The following is a 27,446-nucleotide window of genomic DNA, read 5'->3' as shown; positions in this document are numbered from 1 at the left end:
TGGTCAAAAGAGCATCACTTGAGTGCCTTCATTTGATCAGTACTGGTACTGCAATCCAGTAGTATGTAATTTATCTTATCAGAGGAGAGTGGTAGTTTAGTCGAAATTAAGGAGACATTACCATTCCATAAATATTTTTTACAAAAATATTGTATTACTTTATGTGTCGTGTTGATATGCTAAATAATGGGTAGATCTACAGTGTTAATGCCATTATATTATTGAAAAGGTTGGCAGGGGATTGTTCGCTTCATTCATACTGAATTTGCAAAAAGGAAAGAAAACAAAAAATCCTAATTGAAGTCCTTATTCATATAGAAAATTGTGAAAAAAGTCAGAATTGCATTTTTAACACAAACCACCCCTCCACCACCATCGCTCTCCCATTCTCTCTGTGTCACTCACCCCACCTTCTCATGGGAACAACGTATGCCTCACAGATTGAAATTCACACACTAAATTATCTGGTTTGATCATGAGAAGTGGTTGACTTGTATTTTATACTTTGAAGTTGTCATCACTGAAAAAGATCGGGTGACACAGGAAAGCTGAGGGTTAGACTATCCAGATGACAGGGTACAAGACCATAACAGAAAAATCATATTAATTTGAGCAGCATTAAAGTTTCCTAATTATAGATGCAATTGTCTATGACACAAAAAAAGAAGCACCTGGTTACGTTACTAAAGTTTTGCAAGAAAAAGGGGAACAAGACACATGCCCCAATGTTGACAGACAATGAGATGAGATATATCCCACTCGGAATATTTACCAAGATTTAATTAAAAATGAGAAATGTGAACTCAACCTTTCACCGACTGACAAAAAAAACTAGCGATTTATTTTAGCACATGTGCAATGTTTTCAGCAAAATATGAGCAGACTGAACCACTCAGATGTTAGCCCACTTCTTCATTCTTCAAGAGATGTGGTCTGATGTGATTGCTGGGCCTTTTAGTGAAATGTGTTTTAGCCAAATTATATGCATAATGGATTATTCCTACTAAATTATGTAATAAAACACCTGTCACACTGTGATGATGGCGGTGTTGTTTCATATGTCAGGAACCACAGCAATTCTTGTGAAACCTTAATGTATCGTCATGGACTGGCACAGAATCAATTCGTTGTTATAGGAAACTATAAATCAGAAAGATAAATACCTACTACTTGGGTGTACACTTTATACTATCACGCAGTAAAAATGAAATTTGTTTTGTTGTTAAAACAGATAATTAAATACATAACAAGAATGAAAATTCTAATAGTTGAAAAAAAGTATAATCCAAAAAGCTACACCTTGTGGGTTTATATTATCTTTACTTTTAGTTTTTTTAATTAAATGTTGTTTTCACGTATTTATATGTATCCATGTTTTGTTTTCAAACAATGTTTCTGTGACCATTATGAGGCCTAATCTTTAGAATGGCTCAGAACAGTTCTAGTCAAACACTATCTCAGGGGAAGACTTTAACAGGACTTTATAAAGAAAAACAGGACACAAACCATAATCCGTTTTCACACATTGCCTGCCTTTGTTGGGTGTTTTTGTGACAGTGGACTAATACAATTGTGCAGCAGTACAGGTGCCCAAGTCCAGCAAATTAGTGCTGACAGACGGGCATGCACAAGGACAACCAAGCACTTGTGTTTGCAACAAAGATCTTTCCTGTATTACAACTGCCTGTGTCCTGCCCAACATGAGGCTTTAGTTACAAAAGTAGCTCTCTGAGCAGAAGAACCTTCATCTTCCTCCAAAACATAGAGGATGATGGAGGGTGTCTTCCAAACATGATCTGAAAAGGGGCATCCTCTTTCAAATGAAGTACAATGTGAACAGAGTCATGGCTTATCCAGGAGATGGTGTTGCACCTGGTTAGACCAATCAGGAAGAAAGGATGAGTAGACAACAAGAAAAAAAAATACAAAGAAACTAGTACTTGGATTTCATGCCAACAAACGGAAAATCAGCACTCTGAGGTTCAAACGTCCGTTTCAAAATACAATCTAATCATCAACTCTTCACAGTGATCTAAAGAATCGTGCCACCTCAATATAAGGTATTATTTTCAATCAAAAATATATATTGTAAACAAAAATATTAAGTATTTGTATTGAATTTTAGTTTACCCCAGCAAAAGTGACAATTGTATACCTCTCTAACTTGGGGACAGGACCAAAGACAAAGAGCTTTTGTTGATTGACACATACACAGGGTCGCCTGCCAATCATGTGCACAATCCATTTCCTCGAGCCAATGTGTTTTCTCTTTGTGTTGAATATGTTTCAGAACACGGTAGCCATTGATTGACAAGGGCGCAAGGGCTAGTAAAACATTTCTGTGGTGCGAAGCAAACAATGGTCCATATGTCACTCGGCCTCAGATGTTTGGCCCAAGGGGTTGTTTGGGTTTAATAGTGGTTTAAAAAACCTGGAAATCGTCTCACAGTTGAATTTTTCTTCTGCTTTTTTGTTGTACCGTGGCTGCAAAGAATCATATTTATATTTATTTATATTTCAATGGTTCACTAAGGGTAATGTCTCTATCAAACACTCAACATTTCGACATTTTTCTTTTTTTAATTTACTTTGAAGGGATGTTGCAAGTAATAATCAGATGCTGTTTCTAGAAGAGGAATCAAGATTTTATAGAATGTTTTTAACACATATTGGGATAAAAGGTGAAAAATCATCAATGTTCTATCTTTCAAAATGAAGTCTATGAGGCAGAAAACACAAATCGCTAATTGTGCTATTAGAGGCATTATATGCAATGGACCTACATGCGGTCTTGGCATAAACGCCATGCAACTATGATAGCGACATATTTATACTTGTCTAGGATATTGAAACTACCCTGCCCCCAACAAATAGTTGGAAGGCATGGTCTTGCAACACAGTGTGAGTCACATTACAGTTACGAAATAAAACAGTACAAAAAAGCGGTATATATTAAATGTCCTGATACTTGTGTATTTCGAAAATGTCATACAGATTGATTCAACACTGACATTACAACTTTAATCAGAGGCATACAACCAGGTGTTGGAGTGCAGTAGCAGCCCTCCAGGCCATAAGAAATTGGACAAGGCACCAGCAAATTGTGTCTCAACCAGAAACAAGTGTTTTGTGATTGTTTACTCCATGTCTTTAAATTGCATTTCTTCCTTTTTAATTTTAGCACCTCAGCTATAAGGGTGAGGGAAAGGGGTCTAGGTAGAATCAGGGATTTTTTTCCGCTTCTTTTCTGTCCTTCCATTCTCTGCAGTATTAACCATGTCTGATGTGATTCCTGTCAAATGCAAATGTCACTACCTCATATGTCAGCCTACGGGGCACATTGAGTGCATGCTCAACAAAAACGAAAAGTGAGTGGTATGAGTGCGTATGTGTGGCTGTTAAAGTGGGTTCCTGTGTACTTGCAATTATAAAAATGTGTGAAAACATGATGATGTTGAGAATGTGTGAGTCAATTAACTGGACAGCTTCCCCCACAAAGTACATTAGACACGCATTGCACAAACCATGGACCCCTGTCTTGGTAAGTTGCCCTCCTGTGACAAGGTGCAGGTCATACTGTTTGTTTTTATTTTATTTTCCTTTTTATTTATTTATTTATCTTAATACTTTTTCTACTATATGGGTGGCCCAGTTGCATGAGTGGTTAACATGTCAGCCTCACAGCTCTGGGGTCCGAGATTCGAATCCAGGTTGGCCCATCTGTGTGGACTTTGCATGTTCTCTCTGGGCCTGTGTGGGTTTCCTCTGGGTACTCTGGATTACTGCCACATTCCAAAAATATGTCTGGTAGGGTGATTGGATGCTCTAAATTGTCCCTACGTATTGGTGTGAGTGCACGGTTGTCCGTCACCTTGTGGCCTACGATCGGCTGGCCACTTATTCAGGGTGTCCCCTGCCTCTGGCCTGGAGTCAGCTGGGATAGGCTCCAGCACCCCCGTGACACGAATGAGGATAAAGCGGTTCAGGAAATTAATGAATTAATGAATTAATGAATGTATGCTGGCTGATATATATGTAAGCATAATCTGCCTACAACGGTACTTGTCAGTACAGATTTTTGCCACTAGAGGGAAGCAAATAATAAGTAGCAAATATTGACATGACGCGCTCGTGCTTTATTGGCTCACCTTTTACATGAAAGAGTCGAGTGTTGGTTGGCATTTTTCTCCAAAATTACTTGTGCTTTCACCAAGGCAAACCCACACAAAAGACACCACGTGTATTTAGTATTTAAATGAAATGAAATGTATACCCTTTGTGAAGCCATTCCTAAAATAAACTGTGTATTTCTTTTCAAATGCAGTATAACCATGTTCACTAAAAATATTTTTTCATGTAATTTGACTTTTGGATATGCGAACAAAAATAAAAAATAATGGGATGTTCGAATATTATGATGGACTGGGACTATGATCTTAAGCGCATGCGCTTTGTCAAGAGAGCGGAATCGTGGTTCCGTTAGCTTCCCGAGCTAACGGATTGCTCTGCGCAACACGCCGTGAAAGAACGCGTCTTGGCGTAAAGATAAAGGCGACTTCAAATAACCCCGTCTAATCCCTGAGCTACCCTTTATCCCTCCATGGTGTCCGATAAGGAGAGATAGCGTTAATAACCACGCACTGTCACCGTAATTAGCCGCCGAGTACGGTACAGATAAGGTGAAAACTGCGTCGCGCCTGCTGGAGCATTATCACGTTTGTGTTTTGATTTTTGGGAGTGGACTCGACAAACATTTGTGATCAGGATGAAGTTACGGACTCAAAGAAAATGTGCACTGGATGGTGATCGACAGAAGCTCGACCAAGCACCTCCTTTCAGAAATCCTTTTGTACACGTTTTGAAATTCACCCCTATGGAAAAGGCACAGGTAAATATACATGCATGCTTTTGCATCAGTAGTGCAGCATGGCTGTCATCTTTATTATTGTATTTTATTTTCTATTTCTGCATTGAGATCAGTCAGCGTTTTGAGTTATCAGTTGGCTAACATTAGCTACTTACATGTTGCATTCGCTCAAATGCCTTATGTATCCACTTTTGTAAAAAGAAATACCATGCCCTACAATAAGTTGTCTTTAGGATTTGTTCTGCATAAATTGTTAAAAGTCAAAATTAGCTGATTTTGGGGATCGAGCAGAAACCGGTAATATAAATTAAAGGAGCATGTTCCCATCTGCAAGATAGGCCTAGCTTGTTGCTCTAAAATTATAATTATTATTTTTGTTTAGAACAGTACATTTAGTGTGCAGTACATCATCAGTTTAAAGCGCAAGACGATCAGATGATATTTTCAATAGATAATCGTTTGTTGTTGTTTAGCACCGTTAATAATGCTCTGTTGATCCATGGTTGCCATTCAACACGTGTTGTAAATTGTGGGATGTTGACAGTCTGCATCATTCTTAGAGGGTATTTGCAATATTTTGCTTTCTCACAATCCTCCACCTGGCAACAGAATTAAATAAAAGCATGAGATAATAGCACTTATTTATATTTACTACAGTTGTGTGCTAGGCTCCAGCACCCCCTGCGACTCTTGTGCAAATAAGCAGTTCAGAAAATGAATGAAGGGATATTTTAAATAATAATGTTATATTTCTGTTTGATTGCCACTGTGCAGAGTAGTTTCTGTAATCAAATTGTGCCATGTATAGCCTTGAATGAGTTAAAATTGCTGGTTAACCAGATCTTTTCTCTCTTTGTTTACAGATTGCAGTTATGACAGTTACACTATTCCCCATACGTCTATTCATAGCTGCATTCATGATGCTGCTGGCTTGGCCGTTTGCATTTCTGGCCTCAGCAGGACGCTCGGAGAGCACTGTTGAACCCCAGTGTCTCTGGAGGAGGTGGGTGCTCTGATGTGTGTGAATGTTTGAAGTACTGCTCACAAAGAATTGGAACACATGGTTTGATCTTAAAAATTAAGCGCCAAATGGGTGGTTGTGCAACTTGTACAGTTTTTTTCTCATTCAGAGAAATTATATAAAATGACTTCAAGTCTTCAAATTGGATTCTGTTTCTTTCAGATTGGTCGACATCATCTTGAAGATTATTATGCGGGTCATGTGGTTTGCGGGTGGCTTCCATTGGATGACTGTAAAAGGGCAGAGGGCATTGCCTACCGAAGCACCTATTCTCACGCTGGCACCCCACTCGTCTTATTTTGATGCCATTCCAGTTACCATGACAATGGCTTCTATTGTCATGAAAGCTGAGAGCAAGGATATACCTGTGTGGGGAAGTGAGTACCTATCATATGCCTCTTTCAGACATCGGAGTATGCCTGGTAGCGTGCCAGTATTTACCCGGCATGGGCAAAGTGTAAATGTGATTTGTCCAGATCTGCTGACATAGACAGAAATGACAAAAATGTGACCTGGCACAGCAAAACTGAGTTACACTGACCCATTTTCCAAAAGTGCAATAAAATTACTCAATATTAATAATTTAACATTGTGGAGTTGTCTCCATAGTGTGAAGGACTTGATCTGCTGTGTTCAACATATTATATTTCTGAATGCATCACTGTTTGCTCAGGTTAGAAAGGGAAAGCTGTGTTGCTGTTCATGCCGAAAAAGCTAGGCTGAAGTCAAATTTATTTACAGCTTCTTGTTTTTTTCCTCCAGCTTTAATCAAGTACATCAGGCCAGTGTTTGTATCGCGATCGGACCAAAACTCAAGAAAAAAGACCGTGGAAGAGATCAAACGCAGAGCCCACTCTGGAGGGGAATGGCCACAGGTAAACTGATGTCTTTAGAACCTTGCCTTGTGAAGTCAATATGTTATCCCTGTTTACATGTGATAAGTCGTGGCTCGTTCCTAAAAATTAAAAGTTTACCTTTCAAAAACTTTATAAATTTTACAACATCATTTTTTCATGAAACCTGCATCTTTTCCCCCGCATTATAATTTTTTTTTGTACTGTGTCTTTATATCTTTCATGCAGATAATGATTTTTCCAGAGGGAACCTGCACAAATAGATCCTGCCTAATAACCTTTAAGCCAGGTAAATTAGTCACTATTTTCTTCGCCACGTATCGTTTTAACAATCTTAAATTGCACAAATCATAAACTGAAACTGACTATAAGCCTCTCCACACCAATTTAAAGAAAAAATAAAATGAAATAAAATTGGCCATTCTAATGTGGAAAATTATCTTAGAAAGACAGTCCAATGAAAATTTTGATTGACCTAAAATTCTGCCAAATCAACATTCTGAACTGTGTTCTCATTATGCGTTTACCTTGTCATTCACATGCACCTTCCTTTCCGGGCAGCCAAACTGTCACATTGCCACTCTAAAAATTGTATTTATAGTTAGATTTATATTGACACCAGGCATCTGTTGGAATGTTGCAAAGCATGTTTGATTAAAACTGCTACAGAAGCAATCTCAGTGAGTTGTTGTAGCATATTCTAGACTCCTAATTTTAATCTATTTCACCACTTGTATTTAGCCTTAATAGTTCTTCTATAGAAGCACGAACTTTCAGACAGATCCCTCTTAGTAGATGAAATCCCCAGTGTTTGATGAACACTTAGTTTAGCTTAGTCAGTGATAGAAACTGACAGACTTGACTTGGCACTCTGATATTCCTTATAAAATAACACCCAGTTGGTTTTAAATGATTCTTCTGTCATGAATGACGCCGTTTTTTTTTTTTTGCTGTAAGGTTCAAAAGGAGAACTGTCTTGTAATATGAAAAATATGGTATAATTGACCACAGACTTCAGCATGTGTGCGCTTTTTGTTTGAATTAAAAACATTATGAATAGATGGTCACATCAAGTTACTTTCAAAACTGCATGTTCTTGGTTTCTTAACTTTGTGTTTGTTTTCTTTTTCTTATTCCTGTCAATTTGGTCTTGTAGGAGCCTTCATACCAGCGGTACCAGTGCAGCCCGTTGTGATGCGATACCCAAATAAATTGGTATGATCTTTGATAACTTTATACATTAAATTCACATCCACAAACCTTGTTTTACCGTAGTATTATAGGGATACTTTGGTAGACTTTTAAACGAAGGATATTTCCTCTCTATTTGCAACAGAAGGCTAATTTGTAAGCTTTGAGATCAACGATACAATATTATTTCCTCCATGGAGCATGACATTTTTGGCTTTGTCCTGCTTGTCTGATGAAGCTTGAATTAGGAATGAGAATGAATACACTTATGTCATTCTTTCAAGCTCAGTGTAGCATGATTAATGTTACTATCGAGACATCTAGTGGCCATTTTTCGGCAATGCACAGGAGTCAATCAGATCTACTATATTCCATTTTTAAATTAACTTCAACAGAATTTAATTGTAATGTGGAGTACCAGTTTAAAAATGTTGAAAGTGTCCTTGGAATGCTTTACATAAATGCAAACTTATTTTTAAAACACAGACAACAACAGTGTTGTGATGTCAGAAAATCTTAGTAAGTCCCCCTTATGAGGAGGATAAACACTACAGAAAATGGATGAATGACTGAATGTCAGACAGAAGAAGTCTCAAAAATTGTGTTTTACCATTTACCTCTGTTTTATCTATGAAGGACTCAATCACTTGGACATGGCAAGGACCTGGAGCGTAAGTATTTTCCTTTCAACAAGTTTAATTTATTTTTACACCAATGCTTATTACAAAAAAATGCAAAGAAAATACATGCAAAGAATGTAGCAATATAAACTTGTAAAGTTATATCTGTTACTGTTAAATTTACATACGTTCAATTATTTTTTTGTTTTCGTCCAGGTTTAAAATTTTATGGCTGACTCTATGTCAATTACACAATGTTTTTGAAATAGAGGTAAGTTTATGTTCACAATCCCAGATATTTATAAGTGTCAAATTTATAATATCTGATGGTAGATATCCCTGATCATTTATTAAGGTATTTTTCTTTTTGGCAGTTCCTTCCCATCTACACCCCCTCAGAGGAAGAAAAACAAAATCCTGCTCTCTTTGCGGTCAATGTGAGGCATGTCATGGCCAAGTAAGTTTTTAGTTTTTTGTCATTATTATTTAGTATGTTGAAGTAAAAACAACATAATATATAACAATATATATCTTTACTTTTACAGAGCTTTAGGTGTCCCCATCACAGATTATTCATTTGAGGACTGCCAGCTCGCGATGGCAGAAGGCCAGTTAAGATTGCCACTGGACACTTGCCTGTTGGAGTTTTCTAAACTTGTCAGGAAACTAGGGTATATAATTCCAATCACACTTTATAGAAAACTGCATGTTTAGTTGTATAGTAGTTTATTGTCGTTGCGTTTTCCACAATACAATTTATGACTCGTCCAATTCTGTAATCGTTGTTTCCAAATAGTATTGGTTATGCTATTTATCATAATTTCTGTTGTAGGTTAAAACCCAAGTACACTGAAAAGGTTCTGCAAGATTATGGGAACAGGTCCAGGAAGATAGAAGACCAGAAGCTGTGTTTGGAGGACTTTGCTCAGTACTTGGATGTGCCAATTTCAGAGATGCTAAGAGATGTGTTTTCTCTTTTTGACGAGGTCAGCATGTGTGGTCTTGTGCTTAAGTGTTTACAAATTCATTAGGCTGTCAGTATTGCTAAGTGTTTCATTACTAATCTCAAGGCTTTTTTTGTGAATAAACTTATTTTGCAGTTTTGTTTTATTTTTAATTTGGGCTGCTCTTTCTCTTACAGAATGAAGAGAACTGCATAGATATCAGAGAATACGTGATAGCCTTATCTGTTGTATGCAGGCCTTCTAAAACTCTGGAAACACTGAAATTGGCCTTCAAGGTAAGTTGTAATTTAAAGTCCAAGACCAGGTTTTGCATTGATTAGTGTTATGGTTTTGTCTGTTCATGGGGATATCATCGAAATTGCTTTTTTAGAATGCCATTAGCATCCTCGAGGTCTTTTTTTATGAAAACCAGATGAATGCCTTAATGTCTCTTCGTCTTGTAATATCTCACTTGTCAATAGCAGGCAATTAGTTAATGTATTGCAATGTAACTTTTAAGATGTTTGAGGCCGAGGAGGATGGGGCAATCACAGAAAGAGAGTTGGCAATTATACTGAAGACCACTTTAGGAGTGACTGACCTCAGTGTATCCTGCTTGTTTGCTGCCGTTGATTGCGAAGATGCAGGAAAGATTACATTTGGTAAGGAACGTGACCATCGTACAAATTTTATGAAACACAGTTTAACTTTTGTCATGAAGTAAAAGCATCCCTTATTTAAATGAGTATTTGGACATTGTTAAACCTGTACAGTCACATGTATAATGAGATTTTTGTCTTTTCAGCATCAAACAATTCATTATATTATTAAGTTTTCTGCTGTTGTTCTCTTGTCCCCCTCTGGTGCCGTCTCCAGAGACTTTCAAGATCTTTGTAGAGGAACACATTGATTTTGCAGAGGAGTACCTGTACCCTGAAAATTCTGGCCTCTTTGGTGGTACCCGTCACCATCAACAAACAAAGCAAAAACCATATTGTAACAATGTGCATGGCACTGCCAACACCAAAATAACTAATGGCATCTGCCCTGACTTCAGTCCCAATGATCATGACAGCACAATACATGGACTCCTCAAGAAACACAATTAAAAGGGTCAAGGTATGTTTGTTGAACAGCAAATATCTCTCCTGGCGAGAGGTTATGTGGTGCATGCTAGGTAGACCGTTGCATTTTTTTTTTTACCTGAAAGGGTCTATATTTCAGTAACAATAAATGAGACGTTTACCTTTTTGCTAGTATTGTATCCAGGCATTATCTTTTTCAAAGTAGGGTTCTTCATAATAGCAGTTTTACTCATCTTTATTTTTCATTTAAGGGTCGTCAATAGTTCAACTATGGTTGTTTCAGATATAATGCATACATACTTGAAGGGCACTTATTAATGGTTGGGGTAATTTTTGTCTTTTCCTCACCTCGCATAGCTGCATTTATGAGGAAAAAGCTGTCTTATAGCAAGTGGAAATCAAGCCTTGACAATGAAAGCAACACTTTGGGAGGGGGGGGGGACTTCTTCCTATTTTCAATGGCTAGGGAGTACATTTTATGGTGTATTAAGCTGTATTTACATAAGAAAGGTCAACCCGAGTTTACTGGTGACAATTGTACAACTTGAAGCATATTTTCTGCATCAAGTCAAATTTGAGGTGCACTCGGGTCACTTGAGTTGATTGTCTTTGCTATGAGCTTGTTAAATACATATATTTATACAATATTTTTGGTTAAGCTCAGGGTTCAATAACACAAATGACAAATATACTTGTATGATGTCATAATTTTGACTCTGGGTTCAGAGCATGTCTTTTCTTTATGCGACATAAGTACTGTTCTGCCCAATCAGTCAGTCATTCATCCAAGTGTCTTTTTATTGTTGAAATGACACAATGTGGACCAAAAACATGTTTGGAGATTTTGCACCTGTTATGTCTGTACTGTCCCTTCCAGTCAGTGGTGTAATGGCTTTAAAAAGGGGAAGGGTGGGAAGTTCAGGTTCAGTAATTGAAAGCACATTTTGTTTTGGTGGTTTAGGTGGATTTTCTAAAGGGCATGTCATTCTAAATTCCCCTTTTGCCTTACATTGACATACATTTTAATCTCTCCTATTCAATTCACGAGCAGTTTCAGGCACTTATAGGGGAAAAACATGCTAAAGGGTCTTATTTTTGTATGCATACAAGTAGTACACTGATATGAAGCCCCGTTCTAGTAAGAGATGTATATTTGGAACCAGTCAGAGTACAGAAAGCATGATGCAATTATATGAATTCCAATCACTCCTCAACCATGAAGCTCATTTTCTATTGAGTCTTGTTTTGTGTTTGAAAATATCAAAGGGATATTAGCACTACTGTTGAGCAGGGCTGTGAGGTATTGCTTCTCCATAAACATTACCTTGGGGCAAATGTTTTGTTTCTCAAGATTCTAACACTATTGAAAACATGCTAGCATGTGTTTTTTATGCTTTCAGTAAAGCAATATTCCACTTTTCTAAGCTTTTGAGAGAACTCTATGTATTTTGAGTATTCCAAATGCCGGACATTTTGTGAATCTTTGATATACGTATATGGGTGTTTTTCTTTTTCTTTGTTTTTTTAAATAACTGCCATTATTGAGATCTGTGTGGTATCTGCAGATTATATAGTTGATGAGAAATGAGCCAGCTATATTGTTTAATTTTTTTAATGTTCTATGTTAACTCTAAGCTAAAATTCAATTTTTCTCCTTTTCTGTTTATTGATCTCCCCTAAATGCAGATTTTGTAGGGAAACCGATAGCCTTGAATATAGTTTGTTTGGTAGAAGAATGTATAGACAATCTTGTCATAATCAAAAGCATCGCAAAGCAAAACGAAATATTTTTTTTAAAGAAATGTTGTCCTCCTAAAAGAATTCATCAGTCATCAAGGTCAACATTAAAGCTCAAATTACTGTGAACGCGAATGTGTTAGGCCTTGAGGTGATTTTTCTACCGCATGACAGGCCACAAGTCTCAAATCCCCATCATATTAAGCATATTCAAATGACATTTTGAATTTTAATTGCAGTGTTTTTAGAATTACTACCAGTCGTGTTTTATTCTCAAGTATGTTGACATTTTTGCTTGCACTTTAGTTTTGTTTTGTGAAGAAAGTTCACAATTAATGCATGTTAACTTTGTTTACTTTTTTTTTGGTAGCAATAGTTTATCATTTGTATGTTACAGTAATATCTTAATATGAAGCTGCAACATTCCCTGTATTTTAGACCAAGTGTGGGTAATTTGACAGCCTAAAAATACATTTATACTGACTTTTCTGCTTCAAACATTTTAAGCATGACAATGGATGACTTGGAAAAATCTCATAGATTTTGAATGAATAGGAATTGCTTGAACCTCACAGTGGAAATGTATCTAGTGTTAAATTGTTTATTCACACAATTACACATAAATGTGAAGGAACTATTTTAAGTCCTGGGAGGAGACATAGCTGTGAATTACTTACTACTCAACCATAAATGTCAAGGAAATCAGTTCAGATTACTAAATGTTTTAAGTCACATTTAAGTACCTATTTTGCTTTTATTTATTTCATGCTAACAAAACACTTCTTTTGAATGTCAGAATAATGTTTTTATTAAAAAGGTCTGTTTGACTGTATTTACAACTGTAAAAGTACATGTAAACATTTACAGTTTTATTCCTGCATTTTCCATTACTTTTCTCCTTATGAACTACATATTTGTATTTATGCTGCTTGTTAAACAGTTTGTCCGTCATATGTGAAGAAGAAAGATGTGTGTACTCTTTACAGAGCGATATTGTCTTTCTTATGATTCACTCTTGTGGTCTAAACAACTGTTTCTTCTGTAGCTTTATTTCACAGCATTTTCTATATTCGAGTTTCATTTTAGAAATGCATTCTAACAAAGAGTCATTCTTGCAAGCTACTTTTCACTTGTCCTTCGAAGGACTGTTATGCTTGTAACTTGTTATTGTGACTCTTGAATTTAAATAAAAAAAACAACTACCTGACTAGTACTGAACTTATGTACGTTGGCTTTAGATAGGAAAAACAATAAATGACTCATGTTTATAATGAGTACACAAGGGATTCATCAGATGCATTACTGCCAACAGTTACCTTCCATCACATTCCAATTGATTTTTCTCAAGAATTAGTTTAATTAAGATCATCTTTAAAAGTGTTTACATTTTCTATATACCCCTTTGGCGATATTTAATGCTTCCTGTGTCAATGTACAAGATAAAATGTTTTTGGGAGATGGGAAAATGTTAACTTTTTGGCATGAATTTAGTTCTCCATTTAATCTCCTTTTCCTATTTGTCTTGTCCTTTTTCTATAACATTATGTTGTGCTCTATTCCTCCTTTACCTTTCTTCTCTGGTCACAGCTGTTGCATGAAAACAAGACACTCGATTATCACCTTGTTGTCTGTGAACCTTTGGGAGAGAGGGTGGCACACACCCACCACGGCTAAAATCGACCCAATGATTTCTGATATGAGGGTTGATGGATGATTGTACTTTCAGGTGTGTGTGTGGGTGTTTTGGTGGCTGCTTAGTGGCTGATTAATCATTGTGATTGGCTCGGAAGCAACAGGCTGTCATGCTGAACATAAAGATGGTCAATATGTCCGTGGAGATCTAGATGATTGTATTATTTAGTGGTGCTACCTTGTTTTGATTTGACAAGAAATGGGTGAGGTCGAAGTGTCAGAACTAACTGCAGCTCAGCTTAGAACATAGCTAGTCAGGAGATTTGTACTCAAGTAGAGGATGTGCTCCCATTGAACGATGTTATGTGGTTTAACAGGAATTTAAATTGGAAAAAAGAGAGAAAGCAAGAGAAATAATAAGAGGCTGCACTTAAGACTCGACCCAAAATACTTTTCATTTTTGGGGTAGAGTCAATTTAATTGTCAAATTAAAATCAAGTGCATTTTTCATGTTTGTTTTTTTGTAGAATTTGGATGAAATTTCTTTCCTAGCCAAAATACTTTGTAACATTTCGCACTTAATCTAATTTGTCTCCAAATGTTCTTTCATTTTGTGTCTTTCTTGTAGGTCCAATCTACTGATGATTCTCCGACATACTGTTAGGTCAGTTGCTATTCATTATAAGTCCCTAAAATATTGAACAAGTGTCCTGAGATGTTTAGATTACTTGAAACTACATTGTCGTCTCTTCTGGCTGATAATTAAATCTAAAGTATTTTAAATTAACTGGTCCAAAAAAAATGTATTTTTTTTACTTTTGGAATGGGGCAGTTAAACACTTGTGGTTTATTAAATTTAATAAATATAATAAACCATTTCAAATATTTCAATTTGAATAACTGCGACCCGGTGGGTCGAGTGCTTATTGCGTCCACCTCACATCTCTGGGTTCCTGGGTTAAAATCCAGGTTAGTCCACCTGTGTGGAGTTTGCGTGTTCTCCCGGCCTGCGTGGGTTTCCTCCAGGTACTCAGTTTCCTCCCACATTCCAAATACATGCATGGTAGGCTGATTGGACATTCTAAATTGGCACTAGTTATGGGTGTGAGTGTGCACGGTTGTCTGTCACCTTGTGCCCTGCGATCGGCTGGCCACCAATTCAGGGTTTCCCCCGCCTTTGGCCCGGAGTCCGCTGGGATTGGCTTCAGCACCACCCTAGACCCTAATTAGGATAGAGCAGTTCAGGAAGAGATGGAAATTTGAATAACCTCAATTTCCAGAGAAATTTCTAGATTCTCATTATTGAGGAAATTTACACCGACTTGGACCATGACGAGGAAGAAAAGACAAAGCATTGTGAGGATGGAAGAGGGAGGGCTCAGGGGGACTAAGGGTAGTGGGGGGGATTGTTGATTGTTCCTCATATTTCAAGAGTGGTCCTGCAGACAGACAGCAGACCACACAGTGTTCTTGCAGCCAAAGGGGCTGCCACCGTATCATTGAATGACAATTATTTTTCTTCTGATCTTATTTCTGTGATTTTTACCCATTTTTTGGTTTTATTAAGGCCAGTTTTGAACTTCGAGCACGTTAGTTAATTATGTTGATCAGTATTTTTGCAGTGTATTGAGGAACCTCACTACAGGTGGAAGTAGTCCGGAAGAAATAGCATTCAACTGTGGGACTATCTTGCTTGAAACATATGAACGGTGAGTAATTCATATCAAATATTATTACCCTGTTTGAGTGTGTGTGTGTGTGTGTGTCGAACTCTCTTAGCTCTCTTAATCTGTATAATATAAATATGTAGTCTTATAATTGTCATATTTTAATGTTTCAAGGGTATCTTAAACGTGTTTATTTCTAATGTATTGCCTTGAAATTGAAATGTTTTTGTTGTATAAAATGTTAAATAACATTTACCCATAAGAAGAACATTTTGAATGGAGTAGATGATTTATTCGATTTTTGTTTTTATTTTTCATTATTAATTTGAGACTATTTCAGGAAATTTTTCTTTACCTACCTTTTTTTGAAATACTTCATAACACTCCCAATGTATTTCAGTGTAATATATATGCACTCCTGGTCTAATTGGGAAGTGTTGTGCAGGGTTTAAGATTAGTGGTTGGCAAAATGGTGATCACACCGGCTTTTTATCTTGCTCTTTGAAAAGGATAAATTCAGTTACAGGAAAATACTTCATTTGAACAACATTTAACAGTTTACAATTAAGATATATATTTAGGCCTGCCTTTGAACCTTTTGGCTGCACTGTGACTGTGAATTTGTCCTCACTACAACCTTAGTTTTTAATTTTACGTTGGGTTCAGATCTTAGCTTCTTCCTTCTTGAGTTTATTTTTCATGCCCCTTTCCCCATGCTTAAATTTAGTTTTTTAAGAATCTTCATGGTTAAAAAAAACTTATAATTTAGGTTAAATCAGTGGTTCTAAATTACTTTCTGTTGATGGTCCCCCTGATATTTAATGGTCATAGCAGGTACGCACTTTTACATGGCATTCACCCACTATTTGAGAAGTTAACTGAATGCTTTACATTTTCATGAGAGGAATAATGGCATATATTTGCATTGTGATGAAGTGCCAACCAGTCGAGCTTGTTACCCACTTCCTACCCAAAGTCGAATGCAATAAGCCAGCACTCACCGGTCCCCCCAGCTGTTATTCAGAATTCCATCAACAATTCTGCTTAAATGTGGTTCCATTTTTAGGGGACACAGTTTGGTTTCATTGCTTACATTTCTTCCTCAGTGAACTGGCCACATCTTCCATAAGCAGGGAAATATACTGAAAGCTCAGCAACTCTCTATGCTGGAAGATAAAATCCCGATTGCCCTGATGTCATCAGAAAAAAACCCTTCCAATGCTATGGGTCCCAAAGAGGTCAGTGGAAATGTGGAGTATGTGTCTACCATTAAATATGTACAATATGATAAATGATATGTTTATTTTATAGCGCCGAATTACACTATAACACAGTAATACAAAGATATAATTTTGATATCTCTTTTCTTATTTCTTTTATTCGGTGGCATGATTGATAAATATCTCATTGTTTTTATATTGTGGTTCTCAACACTTAAAAGAAGGTAAATGAAATATTGTCATATTTCTGGAGTATTTATTTTTATATAATGATACAAAAATGTATTTTTTTTACTTTATATGCTTATCTTTGTCACTGGTGTAACATTATTCCAATCTGATTTGTTACATTAAACACTATACAGGGTACCTGATGGTAAAAGTCAGGAAATGAATATACGAAATCAATGTTTAGATGCCCAAATAATTATGTTCTTATTAAGCTTGTCAAACATTATAAATATGGATTTTGAACTCTTTGCATTTCTCTCCCCAGGTGGAGCTGATCCTTGTAAAAGAACACAATGGGGTCCAGTTCACCTCCTCTAACCTTGTTGCTCCAACCAATGGTGAAGAGGAAAGAGAAACATGGGGAAAGAAGATTGATTTCCTGCTATCAGTGATCGGATTTGCGGTGGACCTCGCTAATGTTTGGAGGTTCCCTTACCTCTGTTACAAAAATGGAGGAGGTGAGTTAGGGGTGGTTATTCTAATAGGGAAAAAATAATGCGAGCTCTGATTTGACATGAAATAAGCCTCCTCTATTAAACTAACTGAGGTGGAAATGATATGGTGACACTGACTACGTTTGTAGTTTTATTGGAGAGATTTGGAAAAGGTGAAATGAAGGTGGAAGTTGACAGAACACTGCTTCTTGTTTTCTCCAGGGTGTCATACATTCAAATCAACTCCAGTTTCTTTAGTGTTTTCTCTGCTTCTTTTCAGCCCTTCTGAAGGATCAAAATAAAGATAAAAAAACAGCCACAGCTGCCTTGAATAGATTAGCTAGAACAATTATGGTCACTAATTATGGCTGTTTAACATAGAGCTCTCATTAGGGTTAAAAGCTGTAGCCATGGTCTAGGCTGACACTTTGTTCTAAAGGATGCTCAATGCTTCTTTATATGCAATGTAAACATGTTTGTTAAGGAAATGTATCTAAAACTTGTCTGTGTTTGGGCAGGTGCTTTCTTGGTGCCATACTTATTTTTTATGGTGATAGCAGGCATGCCTCTCTTTTATATGGAGCTGGCATTGGGACAGTACAACCGAGAAGGAGCGGCAGGGGTCTGGAAAATATGCCCTATATTTAAAGGTGACTTTACATAACACACACACACCTGCGCTCAGACACCTTCTCTCTTTTTCTTTGGTTGGACCAAAAAGAGGGATAGGTGAAACTTTGAACAACCTTCAGCAAAATAAGTACATGAGGTGGAAGTCTGGTGGTATGCCAAGAAGCAACAGATGCTCATGATTATGTTCTTTCAATATATTTGTATCTATAGATAATCCATCCCCATATATGAGCATACAAACAAGGCAGTCAAATAAATGCACGTAACTACACTATGTGAAAAACATGAATGACTCATACAGCAAATAAAATAGAATATGTATGTGATTTACTCCTCAATGTTTTAAGAAGCATCTGTAGGAATTTAAATACAAATTCAGCCCTTGCTTGACAAAATCATTAAGACCACCAAGACAACAGTCTAAAAGCCTAATTTTCATTTTTTTTCCATCTGAGCGCCAACAGAAACGGATGTTCAGTAAGGGTAAACAATGCCTGTCGGTATTTGACACAGACAAGTGAACAAAAGCGCGACTGGCATGTGAATGGGCAGGCAAGTGGGCAGGCAAGCAGACACATGGACATGTAGGTACTTAAGGGAAGTCAGCTAGTTGACAGTGTTGTGGGAAGAGAGATGTGCATATGCACAGAGGTGGACATTGATGCATTAAGTGGATCACACACATACAGATCTTGTATAATATGTATGCTGACTTTAAGGATAAGCTTTGAAATCTAGTGTGCCCCAATACAAGAGTCATTTCGAATTTATACCTTTTATACCTAAATACCTTGTGCTCTAAGTTTCCAAATCAAAAAAGAACAGGGCGGCCCGGCCTGGTGGTGAGTGGTTAGCGCGTCAGCCTCATAGTTGGCCACCTGGGTTCAAATTCATGTTGGTCCATCTGTGTGGAGTTTGCATCTTCTCCTAGTCAGTGCATCAATCTTTGTATCTGATAAGTTAATGTTTAAAAGTCAAAAAGTACACCACGATTGAATTTGAGTGCATGCATGCTTGGGCATGTACGTGTGTATATGCAGGCGTGGGCCTTCCTATCTGTGAACATGTGCTTGTCTGTCAGGGTTACACAGAAGACGTTGATGTTCTAATCACACACTTCCCACACTGTCATTTTCTGCCCCCAAGTATGGGGATAACAGTAATTATTCGAATGCATTCATACACATGCCCCTATTGACAGTCATTATTCTGATCAACATGATGTTTTCTCCCAAGATCAGTGCATTTGAAGAAAAAGGAAAAGTCATCATAGAATGCATATATTTTCCACATTTGTTAAGGTAGTTAGTGTATTTAGGGCAGTGTATCAGTATTATTATATATACTTTTGTTAATAATAATGATAATTACATTTATTCCATTGTATTAAAGAATGATGTGTGTATTTGTACCAGATAAGAACAGATAGTTTCTTCTACCGCCTCGTATGAAAGTGTTCCCACAATTTAATATTCGGCAGCTACCTGCTGTATTTTCGACAGTATTTATATTTAGGATAATATAATATAGGTTTGAATGTGAGTGTGAGTGGTTGTTGGTCTCCTTTTACCCTGGGATTCGCTGGGATTAGCTCCAGCACCCCCACACCTCTTGTGAGTTAAGCAGAGGGGGACAATGAATGATATTGTACATAATATGTACAGGGTTCTTTCAAAAACATATTTGTTTTAATGACAACATGCAAATACTCAATCCCTTTTTGTGTATCACAGGTGTGGGATTTACAGTGATCCTGATTTCCCTCTATGTTGGCTTCTACTATAATGTCATCATCTCTTGGGCTCTATTCTACCTCTTCTCCTCGTTTACTTCCGAGCTCCCCTGGGTGCACTGCAACAATTCTTGGAACAGTCCAAACTGCTCTGACTGGGCTGACAATACGACAATTAGTGACATTTACAAGGCCACCCCCGCTCAAGAGTACTTTGAGTAAGTTTGCTTGTCTCCATTTATATATGAAAAATTTTGTTCCGTGTTCCTTTGTGTTCTATTGGACGGCCTGTTGGTGTGCTCTTTGGGTGATTTTATAGGAAATATTAACTGCTGCTCTATTTTCCCCAATGTGTATAACTGTTCTAACTGACAAGATGTCACTTACTTTATTTCTCATCGGAATTTGAAGTCCTTCAGAATGTGACATTAAGAAAATAAAAGATGATATTTCCTTACAGACGAGGGGTGCTCCACATTCAGGACAGCAATGGTATTGATAACCTTGGTCGTCCACGTTGGCAGTTGACTTGCTGTCTAGGTGTGGTCATTGTTCTGCTCTACTTCAGTCTGTGGAAGGGAGTCAAGACATCTGGCAAGGTATTGAAGTAATATGTATAATTTATCATTGTTTTCATTGAATGCTACAAATAATAATTTTAAAAAGATGAGTTGCATTGCTTCATTTGCAATTGCATTTTACATAGACTTTTACATATATTACACAAAAAATGTGAAAAGATCGACTACATAGTTATGGCAAAACATTTTATGTGCACAGTATGTGTATTAATAATTTGAACGCATAAAGATATAATCTTGATCTTGACCATTTTACTGTATTATATTGTGTGCCTATGACAACTGTGTGTGCATGCATGTGTCTGTGTGTGTGACCCTTTCAGGTTGTGTGGATCACAGCCACAATGCCCTATGTGGTCTTGACTGTACTGCTCCTCCGAGGAGTAACTCTGCCTGGAGCCATGGATGGCATTAAGGCCTACTTGTCTGTCGACTTCCTGAAACTCTGTGATGCCAAGGTGAGAGCCAGGTTAAAAGCAGGCAGAGAACCAGCTAATTCAGCATCAGTGTTTCCTTACCAGCAACAGAAAAACATCAACCCAATTTGAGATTATCAAGCATCTACACGTTAATACTCAGTTATCGGAAAAAAAGAGGGAGGAAATAGGGAGAGAAATACATTGCATGGAATTGGAGAATTAGATTAGATAGATGCATGGCACTGTAATTTGCAAAATTACCCCTGTATTCACAACGGTCTTTCATCTATTGCCATTCAATGAGTTTCCTGCAATTATCCCTAATAATGGCTTTTTTCCTCTCCTGCGTCTTTTGTTTGCCGCTTCACACAAGTGCACCTTTTCTGTCATCCCCCCCCCCCCCCCCAGGTTTGGATCGATGCCGCCACACAAATCTGTTTCTCACTGGGAGTTGGGTTTGGTGTGCTAATCGCCTTTTCTAGCTACAATAAATTCAGCAACAACTGCTACAGGTAAAAAGATTCACATGCAGTGTTACCTCACACATACATTTGAAAAGGTGAATTATGAGCCCCATTTGAAGCTCCTTGAGATCTGCTTGTGTTTGACACCATGCTCTACAAGAAAGAGCCAAATGAGCCACAAATAAGCATCAGACAGTTAGTTTTAAGATGTCCATCTCGATTGGCTCCAGCATCCCCCATTACCCTTGTGAGGATAAACAGTATGGAAAAGGAATTAATGAATTATTCATGTATTGTTAATACAATTTTCTAATAATGAACTGATTACACTGCACATACATTGCAATTTCAGCTGTTAAATCAAATTACAGTCACAAATCAAGGAAGAACATCAAACAACATCAACACCAAGTTGAGGATGAAGGGTTAATTTAGATTTATTTTGCATTTGTACTTTCACCTTCAATCAATGTCTGTTTGTATTTTGTTGATGCAGGGATGCTATCATCACCAGCTCCATCAACTCTTTGACCAGCTTCTTCTCTGGCTTTGTTGTATTTTCCTTCCTTGGCTACATGTCACACAAGCACGATGTGGCTCTGGACAAGGTTGCCAGAGATGGTATGCTTTTATTTTCATTATTATTATTATTTTTTTACACACATTCTATTCAAGCATAAATATTTGGCTGCTACAACATGTAATTTGTGTACTGCGTATTTGACCTGTCCATGGTGCTGAAATCACAGACAACTATTTTTACGTGTGTAATCCACACAAAATGCCATTCTCCTCCCAACCATTTGATCAAAATATGTGTTTTATAACATCTGTACTACAAATTCGATCTGGTTGCACAAAACTTTTAGAATATGTTCTCATTAATGTTCTGGGTTTGCAGCTGTACAAATAAATGATTTTTTTTGCCACTAAACTGCTACTGGGATGGCATCTCAAGGTGCCACGTGAAGGTAGACTGCATTGCATTTTTGGATATAGTTCGTATATCCTGCGGCTAATTTCTCAGAAAAAAATCTCAATATATTCTCCACACAAAACCATTGCCACACATTAATGTTGTCAATCTGTAAGAATAGGATGTCAATGCAAAAATGTATCTAAGCATGACTTTTCTTGTTGCTATTCAGGGGCTGGATTGGTGTTTGTCATTTACCCAGAAGCAATTGCCACATTGCCTGGGTCATCAGTGTGGGCAGTAATCTTCTTCATCATGCTCTTGACTCTGGGAATTGACAGTGCTGTAAGCATCTTCTATTACCACTATTTGACTGTATACAGTAGTATTGGCTTGTTGGAGTATTCTTACTTTCCATTTGGGATTGCGGGTATAGTTAGGGTGTCTGCGTTAGATTTAGAAGTCATATATTTCCTGCCACACACTGGTAGTACTGTCTTACTGCATGCACCTGTCGTCTGGTCTTATGTCCTCTCATTTCCACGTCTTTCCTACTTTCGGTGCTTCTACCTCACAGATTGCGGCACTGTGATTCATGAGAGATTAATATGAGAAGATTATATTTAATTTTTCAAGTCATTTATATCTAAAATTGTTCCCTTATTCTCTATCTTTTAGATGGGTGGGATGGAGTCTGTCATTACTGGTCTGATTGATGAATTCAAATGCCTTCACAAGCACAGAGAGCTGTTCACCCTCTTCATTGTTGTCTCCACCTTCCTAATCTCGCTCTTCTGTGTTACAAATGCAAGTATTTACCAATACTCAAACTGTCATGTTACACATTTGTTGCTATATTATCTCTACTAATGTAAGTATTTTGGACTGTTTCCCTCTCTCCCTCTCTCATTCTAGGGTGGGATGTATGTGTTTACTCTGTTGGACCACTTTGCAGCAGGGACTTCCATTTTGTTTGGAGTGCTTATTGAAGCCATTGGCATTGCCTGGTTTTACGGTGAGTGCAACTGAGCGAAGGAATGATGGGAGAAAAAGATGCTGATTCATATTTTCATGGCGAAAAGTGTGGATGTTATATTAAGCCTTTGATGAGAAATCTGTCTGTATCTGTGTTCTGTGACTCAATGTGACCTAGTTCTATTAGGCCTAAGTGTATAGAAACAAAATTGTCACCACAGTATTGGATATTGGCCCTTGAGTGTTGGGCCACATCAATGTGCCTCCTACTTGAGACACAATCTGTCTATTATACTATCCTTATCATTTTGTCATGCTGTGACTGCAATTGCAAGGCCCTGGGAAAATGCAATCGATATTGACTAATTTTGTACTTTGAATATGCCCATGGCATACACAACAAAAACAGTAGATGTGAGGGAAAATAAATTATACCATTTTACTAAAAATACTAAGTGGAAATTCACTACTGAATATTGGAAATACATAAGTTGAAATGCTTCTACAGATAATTGATAATGTAATCCACTTTTCTATTCTCAAACAAAAGCCTGACTTCCACATTTTGAATTACTACTATGCCTTTCTTTCACATGTCCACTTAGGACTCATTGCTAACTTGGCTTCAGGCAGTGGGATCTCTAGAAATGCCCACTTTGAGGGGGTTCGACCTTGGCAGGGCTGATAAATCAAGCCTTAGGCCTCAGTGAGCCCTTTTTTCCCCTTTTATTTTTTATAACGTTGACAAGAACCTTTCAACCCCAGCAACTGTGGTCTTTTCCTTCTGTTGTCCGTTTCAATTAAAACATCAGCAGCAAGAGATACATTTTGAGAAGGAAAGCAGTGGTGTGGGGGGCTCTTTCTGTATTTATACTGTAACTCATAATTTTGTTTAATTTATAATTCATACATTTCCTATTTACAAATTGAGAGAAAAATGGCATTTAGAAGAATTTATTTTAAGTCAAAGAATACTTTTAGTTGATGGATGATGCTGATAAAGAATTTATTGGTTTAATCTGCATTATGGAGGAGAGGAGAAGAATTAGGATTTTAAATGCACAAGTACTGCTGACATTTCTTTTGACTAAATTCTTTAAGGCCTATTGTGAGTTTAAAGCCTGACTGGCACACTGGCTACCAGTTACCACTATAAAACTGTTTTATTTTATTCAATAAATATATTATTATAATTATTATTTGCCACATACTTTTCCATGTTACTGCATAAATTTAGAGTGTCTGCTGGTGTTCCAGGTGTGGACCGTTTCAGTGATGACATCCAGGAAATGATTGGTCACAGGCCTGGGAAATACTGGAGACTTTGCTGGAAATATGTCAGCCCCTGCTTCCTCCTGGTAAATCCTTCTCATGTCAACCTTTACTTTTCAATACTTTAATTATTATTATTTTTAATGATCCATTTAATGGAAGTAATAAATAGGATTCATAATAATATTGTATAATATTATCTAGTGGACGGTGCAGACATGATACTGCATTTATTAGTGCAACTGTGACCCCAGATTTCTATGTTGAATGAAAATTACATATTTATCAGAAACCAAAAACAAAAATTTGGTAACGGGAAAAAAAATGGAGAACAACTGGCTAAATAGGAATGTGTTAACAACAGTTTTTCAGATAATTATAGCCTAAAAAACAATATCCTAACATGTGGTCAGATAGGAATAAAAAAACACAAGTTGCACTTGAACATTAGTTGCAGGCCCAGCCAAACGATAAAAAATTATTGCGGATTACAGTACGGAAAATGTGGTTCATGGTCTGGGGATGTGATTTTACCAAAGTAATGTTTTCTCCCAACAAATCTCTCTTTTAGTTTATGGTAGTAGTGAGCTTTGCAACATTTAACCCGCCCAATTATGGCACCTACACATTTCCTCCTTGGGCCAATGTGATGGGATGGTGCCTGGCTATTTCTTCGATGAGTATGGTGCCACTTTACGCCATCTACAAACTTTGTAGCCTACCTGGAAAATTTTGTGACGTAAGTATAAGTCGTCCTTTCCACTAAGTGTCAGTATTCGTGGAATAATTGATTATTTTCTTTTCTACATAATTCTGGCCACTTGTCTGCTGGAACAGAGACTTGCTTATGCCATCACCCCTGAGACAGAACATCATTTGGTGGACAATGGGGAGGTTCGTCAATTCACAGTAAGTCTTTTTCATGATATATGCTTAGTGTTTTATACAAATGTCTAATTTATATGTTGTGTTTTTTTTTTTGTTTATTTCATTGCCCTATATTCTTTCCCTTTACTTAGCTTCATCACTGGCTGGTGGTCTGAAAGCTAAAGTTAATTGTACTCTTTATGAAGGAGAGGTAGATAAATACATGCACAGCTAAATTTTAAGACATGAGGAAGAACATATTAGGGATGGTAGGTTGCAGGAGAAATTTGAAAGTATGAGAAAATATTGTTGTAAGAAATTGTAGTGTGATTTTGATTTTACTTGTGCATATGTGAAGTTGTGCGTAAATACATTTTGGTTAGACATCAGTGAACTGGACACTGGTACTGTGATGTTTAACCTACAACTTCTCTGAATACAAAAGTCTTCAAAATGATGCTGTGTAAAATTTCAGCATTTTAGTCATCTTCACTTTGCACGTAATATCTTTATCTGATATGGCTTATTTAATGACAAAGTGAAGTAGAGGAGTTGACAAAGGAGAAGTAAGTACCTAATAGGATTAAAAAGTTATTACAAATAGTGTTATCATAAATATTTGCAGCAACTACGATTAGATAACACTTTTCTTTTGCATGGGTGACTGGTGTTCTAAAACAAATTAGAGTGGTTGACATTTGATACGTATGGTTAAGTTTAGATTAGATTTTTTGTTCCAAATGATACCAATAGTAGGGATTTAAACATTCAAAGCTGTATACATTTTTCTATTAAGTTATTGTGGTGTCTTCTTTTAATGACTGTTAAAACACATGCAGCTCCTGCAAATTTAACATATTAGTCAAACATGTTTACATTAGGCTGTACAGAAAAGCAGACATCAAAAATATATAATATAAACCAAACTTAAATTGCTTTGTAAAAAGAGACACTCGATCAAACTAAAGACTGCTACTACTATTGGTATTACAATTAAGCAAGTCGCTATTTTGAAAATCAAAAGTAAATAAACAAAAATGTGTGAAAAATGATATTAAGGCAACACTGAAGAACCAATTCAAAACTATTATCACTGAGATAATAAAACAATGAAAATAAACTTGGGTTGCATATTATATTGCAATTTTATTCTTGTAACAATCATTTTTCAATAAAATAATATAAATCTGCAAGAAGAAAAATGTAATAAAAAGGATAAAATTGCAATTGTAATTGTAAAATTTACAAAAATATTTTAGGCACATCAAGGCTCTCAAAAGTAGGAAATATATCGGAGTTAACTCTTTTAATGTCTAGTCACAGTAAAAGTCATACTGACATACTGACTGTTCTGACAATACTGCAAAAATACCCAGTGCATATGATGTACTGTGGGTTAACTCTATTGGCACTTGGCCAGTAAGTATAACATCCATCCACCAGACTGTTGATATAAACAACCAAAGACACAGAAAACTCCAGATTTAACCTTAACTAAGCTAGGGTCTTATTTTTGTGTAAATTGCTCATGTTTATTTAACTATTCTATCACTAACTTGACAGTTCATGTTTCAATCATAAGACTGATAAAGCTTTAATTTACACATGAATTAGTTCTCTTAAGACTGTTTAGGGGCTGCTCTTTGCTTAATTGCCAATGAATGGTGTGAAAATATAACCATGTATCAATGCGTAAATGTATTGCTGAGAAATTTGGTTGTATTGTATTTTATGGTAGTCATGATAGATGACATTTATTCATGGTTCAGTATATACAGTATGTATGTAAATGTATGTATGTATTTAAACAGTATTAAATTAGTTATCGTGAAGTTGATTAGTAGCCTAAAAAATCTTAATGGCAACTATATACATAATCCAAATAAGATAACGTGTAACGCGAAAGAAATTCTACTTCAAATATTCAAAGTAATACTGTATATCACATTAATATGGGGCTGTGGAAATATGACATTTCCTCCAGTTTACCAACATTGTGATGCATTTATTCAAAATATTAAAAGATCCTGAAATATTTGTATGTGTTGCTGTTCATTGCCTTGTGGCGTGAATTCTCTCGATAT

At 36.7% G+C, this 27,446-nt stretch overlaps 2 protein-coding genes across 4 annotated transcripts; both read left to right on the top strand.

Moving 5' to 3' along the window:
• Positions 1–4,454: 4,454 nt before the first annotated feature.
• On the top strand, positions 4,455–14,705 carry LOC144199056 (lysophosphatidylcholine acyltransferase 1). 3 transcript variants are annotated; one of them, XM_077720405.1, is made up of 15 exons: positions 4,455–4,888; positions 5,731–5,870; positions 6,051–6,265; positions 6,651–6,763; positions 6,971–7,031; positions 7,899–7,957; positions 8,570–8,604; positions 8,770–8,824; positions 8,928–9,010; positions 9,099–9,224; positions 9,386–9,539; positions 9,695–9,793; positions 10,018–10,159; positions 10,374–10,616; positions 14,580–14,701. In XM_077720405.1, exons 1-14 carry the CDS (start codon positions 4,766–4,768, stop codon positions 10,604–10,606), a joined length of 1,638 nt encoding a protein of 545 aa, XP_077576531.1. In that variant the 5' UTR covers positions 4,455–4,765; the 3' UTR covers positions 10,607–10,616; positions 14,580–14,701. The 3 variants fall into 3 exon arrangements, with proteins under 3 accessions (XP_077576531.1, XP_077576532.1, XP_077576530.1); XM_077720406.1 differs by lacking the exon at positions 10,374–10,616 and having other exon boundaries at positions 14,580–14,705; XM_077720404.1 differs by lacking the exon at positions 14,580–14,701 and having other exon boundaries at positions 10,374–13,527.
• Positions 14,706–15,388: 683 nt separating this feature from the next.
• Positions 15,389–27,397, top strand: slc6a3 (solute carrier family 6 member 3). The gene is made up of 16 exons (XM_077720402.1): positions 15,389–15,660; positions 16,725–16,856; positions 17,335–17,527; positions 18,022–18,153; positions 19,870–20,086; positions 20,329–20,467; positions 20,773–20,907; positions 21,277–21,380; positions 21,829–21,953; positions 22,481–22,593; positions 22,927–23,055; positions 23,164–23,263; positions 24,481–24,581; positions 25,067–25,234; positions 25,333–25,404; positions 25,515–27,397. The coding sequence occupies exons 2-16, from the start codon at positions 16,782–16,784 to the stop codon at positions 25,536–25,538; spliced, it is 1,827 nt and encodes a 608-aa protein (XP_077576528.1). The 5' UTR covers positions 15,389–15,660; positions 16,725–16,781; the 3' UTR covers positions 25,539–27,397.
• Positions 27,398–27,446: the final 49 nt, after the last annotated feature.

The sequence above is a fragment of the Stigmatopora nigra genome, chromosome 7 (genome assembly GCF_051989575.1).
Source record: "Stigmatopora nigra isolate UIUO_SnigA chromosome 7, RoL_Snig_1.1, whole genome shotgun sequence".
Taxonomy (NCBI): Eukaryota; Metazoa; Chordata; class Actinopteri; order Syngnathiformes; family Syngnathidae; genus Stigmatopora; species Stigmatopora nigra.
This window is presented reverse-complemented; position numbering and strand designations above follow the sequence as displayed.

Bases quoted from the DNA above. Each gene is read 5' to 3' on its own strand.
- LOC144199056 (XM_077720405.1), top strand. From the start codon at position 4,766: ATGAAGTTACGGACTCAAAGAAAATGTGCACTGGATGGTGATCGACAG. The intron at 9,011-9,098 runs GTAAGTTTTTAG...TTACTTTTACAG, and splicing joins GTGAGGCATGTCATGGCCAA to AGCTTTAGGTGTCCCCATCA. The intron at 9,225-9,385 runs GTATATAATTCC...TTTCTGTTGTAG, and splicing joins AAACTTGTCAGGAAACTAGG to GTTAAAACCCAAGTACACTG.
- slc6a3 (XM_077720402.1), top strand. From the start codon at position 16,782: ATGCTGGAAGATAAAATCCCGATTGCCCTGATGTCATCAGAAAAAAAC. The intron at 23,056-23,163 runs GCAAGTATTTAC...CTCTCATTCTAG, and splicing joins CGCTCTTCTGTGTTACAAAT to GGTGGGATGTATGTGTTTAC. The intron at 23,264-24,480 runs GTGAGTGCAACT...CTGGTGTTCCAG, and splicing joins TGGCATTGCCTGGTTTTACG to GTGTGGACCGTTTCAGTGAT.